At 41.8% G+C, this 4,366-nt stretch overlaps 1 protein-coding gene across 1 annotated transcript; it reads right to left on the reverse strand.

Moving 5' to 3' along the window:
• LOC100663716 (magnesium transporter protein 1-like) lies at positions 1-2,709 on the reverse strand. The gene has a single exon (XM_064279939.1). It carries the CDS (start codon positions 2,707-2,709, stop codon positions 1,726-1,728), a length of 984 nt encoding a protein of 327 aa, XP_064136009.1. The 3' UTR covers positions 1-1,725.
• Positions 2,710-4,366: the final 1,657 nt, after the last annotated feature.

The following is a 4,366-nucleotide window of genomic DNA, read 5'->3' on the forward strand; positions in this document are numbered from 1 at the left end:
ATTATCTATCACCTGCAGCTGTGCTAGTTGAAGCAGCAGTTACTTCTCTCTACTAATGTGCTAATAATGAAGGAGCCCTGGTGGCGCAGAAGTTAAAGCACTTGGCTGCTAACCAAAAAGTCAGCAGTTGGAACCTTCAGCCACTCTGCTGGAGAAAGATGTGGCAATCTGCGTCCGTAAAGATTTACAGCCTTGGAAACCCTATGGGGCAGTTCTACTTTGTCCTATAGGGTCGCTATGAGTCGGAATCAATGGCAGTGGGGGTAATGTGCTAAATGGTTAACACACTGGGCTGCTAACAGAAAGGTTAGAGGTCGAGTCCACCCAGAGGCACCACGGAAGAAAGGTTTGGGGATCTACTTCTGAAAAATCAGCCACTGAAAACCCTGTGGAGCACACTTTTACTCTGACACACATAGGGTTGCCATGAGTCAGAATCAACTTGATAGCAACATTTTTTTTTTTAGTGTGCTATGCAAAACCAATTAGCCTTTTTCAACCTTCAGGATATCAACATCCATTTATTTAGCCTGATCAAGTGCAAGACCAACAGAGAAGTAAGCTAGGAAAAAAATCCAGAGTTGAATTCCTCTGGAATAATGAATAAAAAATTGTCTAAAACGAGAAGGGTCAACTATTCCTACCTCCCCTCCAATTAAAAAAAAATTATAATTTGGGCAATTACAGCTAACTCCCTTGGCAAACAACTCATATAAAACTCAGTACCTTCCACTATACCCTGGAGGAGGGTTACTTGATCATAAATAGCTAAAACCAGTCCCAATTTAAGACAGAAATTAAACTAAATTGCTGTGACACTAAATTACTGTTGTTTGAAAAACATTTTCACAATCATAGTTCTTCTTGTATTCCCAAAATAGCAATTTACCAGAGAGAAAGGTAGAGTTTGGTTCAATAGTAAACCTGGATTTAAATCTTTGCTCTTAGAACCACATTAGTAGGCTGTTTAGGACTTGACTTTGATGATCTTCAGATGATAGAGGGAAGATAAAGGCAAAAAAAAAAAAAGGCTTTAAATTTGTACCTTGCTTTCCACTGAAGGGGGAAGAAAGGTTTTTAGGATGTTTGGTTATGCATTTTTGCATTTTGGAAATAACTTGACATTTTAGCATGCTCCTAAACAGAAAACTCTCTTTATACCTATTTTTCTCTTAGATTCCCCTAAATGGAAAGCAAACTCAAGTCAACATAGAAATAGGAAATACTATTTTGTTAGCTATGGGTCACCTGAAATGCAAGAAAAATAAGGAAAGGGAGTTTATCTGAAATCCTTCCAGAGAAAAGGTAGTTAACAATGGTGGAGAAATCGTAATCTGATGTTTAGTTTACAATACCTACAACTAGCAAGAAGCCTAGTTGTGTAATTCAGTAGGAAAGACTAGCTAGGAGTAGTACTAAGTAGTACTATATTTGCTTCCGGGCGTTGGTACTCTAAATTAGATAAAAATTATACTCTCTAAGGATTTTAGTAGTTAGAATTCACAGGCTAGGTAATTTACTGAAAAGAGAAAATTGAGAAGAACAGAAGAGATCCATACCATACACTGCACAGAGTTTGAGTGGAAATGGCTTCTTATTATCAAGGCACTTGATGTCTCCTTTGGTTAAAAATTCATTTAAAAAGTGGAGTTCACATTTTTCTGTTTCTGTACACACTTGTTGTTGTTCCAAATTTCTTCAGCGTTTGTATCTCTAGGACCCTTTTTAATCCATCAGAAACCTGTATGGATACCCACGTAGTTTAAATCGAAGCAGAGAGAGCAGCCAGCTGAAGAATATTACAACTAGACAGATACCAATCAGACACACCATCTTCCTCTTTACAACGTTCATTCTAGATGTGGCAGCTTTATCTAACAGCACCATTCCCAGGAAAACGCACATATTAAACAGGGCAATGATACATGTCTCTGCTACAAACTGAGAGTAACTCGCCCTGTGGATATAATGCATATGTCCCGTGCGAGGGTCCCTTTGAGCAAATGATGCTCCTTTTATATGAGCCCACATTTGACCAGATGTCATCACAGTTACAAAAGACAAACCTAATACTGCCCACAAAGTTTTGTTAAAAATAAACTTGCTCTTCAGTAAAGACACCAGTCCGCCAGTGAGCGCCAAAATCGTCCCCAACGTGAAGAGACCACCATCATTTGTAGGCTGGCTGATTCTGATGTTGACGTTTGTTCTCTCACCTACCCACTTAGCCATTTGCTCAGCTATGATACCCCTTCCTTCCAAATGATAAATATCATCTGATGTAAATTCCCTTTTCGCAGAAAAGTGGAGGAAATTTGGAACTGACACCACTTGGATCGTTCGAAAGACTTCAGGGCTTTGATCATAATCCACCATAGCAAAAAATATCCTGTTGGTGAATTTACTGGAATGTTGCCAGGAATTTGCCAAGATATGAAATTCTTCAGCAGCATGCTTGCACATCACACACTGTCTTAACTCGTGGAGAGCAGTAAACATCACAATCATAGAGTAGTTTCTTGGTGGTTCTAGTACAAAATGATAGAACATGGTGTCATTCATTCTTATCACTCTGTTTTTCTTGGTCCAATCCATCAGCTGGCTGACCTTTTCTGCTAACACCTTCTTCCCTTGGGCAGGATCTGAGGGAGCCCCGTGAGCCACCACCACAGTCAGAGGTATATGCCAAAGCCACCACAGCACTGCCATATTTTTTTACGTCTTTCTGTTATAAAATTTGTTTTAAGCATATAAACCAAAATGTGATAATTTCTTACAGCAATTAATTGATTCAAGACCTTTTTATCTGTCTTCTTGAATCCCGGTAAACATGATATTAGCAGCTATATCACAACCTCTTGTGGTTATGTCTCGTGTACCAAACATATATTCAAAAATACCAGATCAAACCAGTTGCCATGGAGCCAATTCTGACTCATAGTGACCCCATGTGTGTCGGAATAGAACTGTGCTCAATAGGGTTTTCAGTGGCTGAAAGTAAGAGTGCGAGGGCTTTCTTCCCAGCTGCCATTGGATGGATTTGAACTACCAAACACATAACTGTTTGTGCTACCTAGGGACTAAACCATATTTAGAGTTTATAAAATATTTCATGGGAAGAAAATGTTCTGGGATCAAGGATGTTTGAGAAATATTGTTCTAGCTTCCGTCTTTTGGCTGAGCTCTAGGCTAGCATTTCTGCCTGCTGTGCACCACCTGAACCTACCACAAGCACCTCAAATGTCTCAAAAGCTGTCAAACTCATCCTCCTCTTCCCCACCAAGCCTTTGGTTCTGTTCCTTTCTTCCCTCTGTTAAGGATCATACCATCCTACCAATCCCTGGGGTTTTAAAACTGAGGGACTCTTTTTGGACTCCTCTTTTTCTCTCATCCATCAAACCTAAGTTTGGCCTCTGGAGCCAGACTGCCTTGAGTTTGGATTCACGCTTTACCACTTGTTAGTTATGTGACCCTGGGCACGTCCCTCACTGATCTGTGCCTCAGTTTCCTCACCTGTAAAACGAGAATAGCTAATAGAACCCACCTCATGGAATAGTTGTGCAAATCTCAGAACCGGGCCAGGCCCGCGCGTTGGGAGTGTCATCCTGCCTTCCGCTCTACGTCCAGCGCCACCACTGGAGGCAGTGTGGGGTGTGACTTGAGAGAATGAGGACGTGGGGATCATACACACCTGGGTTTCTATCCCCGTGTTTTAGCAGTGTACCCTTTTGTTATCTGAAAAATAAGGATAATGCCTTCCTCGCCTATTAGCTATGAAAATTAAATGTTAACATATTTCCAATACCTAGAACTATAGGGTCGCTATGAGTCGGAATGGACTGGACGGCAACGGGTTTGGTTTTGGTAGCACAGTGTATTGGGCGATAAGGCACGGTTGAATTTTCTTTTTTTCCAAAGAAATAGGTGAATTTTGAGCAACCCTTCTAATACCCCAGTGACGTTCCCCAGGCTTGTACCCTCTACAAACACAATTATCGTTCCTGCTGTGTTTTCAAGCAGATGGATTGAATTGTCAAGTACAGGGTCAAAGGAGTATGTGTAAATAATATTAAACACATATACATTTCTTGAAGGATACCAGCTGGGGAGCCAAGCCGTAGCGGGAAATTTTGATTTTTTCTATGTGCTTCTGGTATTTTATCAGGTCGAGGCATGACTTTTCGCCAAAGTAAAAATGTTTAATGGTTAAATAAAATCAGTGCGCTATCCTTCCTCCTTCCTCCTCACTCCCGCTCCTGCAGCCCCAGCCCCCACCCACTCCCGCTCTCTCCGCAGCCGCGCGGCCGCCGCCACGTTCCGGCCCCGAAAGCCTTCCTTCGCCGCCCCGCCCCGGCCCCGCCCCGCC

Source organism: Loxodonta africana, chromosome 3 (assembly GCF_030014295.1).
Source record: "Loxodonta africana isolate mLoxAfr1 chromosome 3, mLoxAfr1.hap2, whole genome shotgun sequence".
Classification (NCBI taxonomy): Eukaryota; Metazoa; Chordata; class Mammalia; order Proboscidea; family Elephantidae; genus Loxodonta; species Loxodonta africana.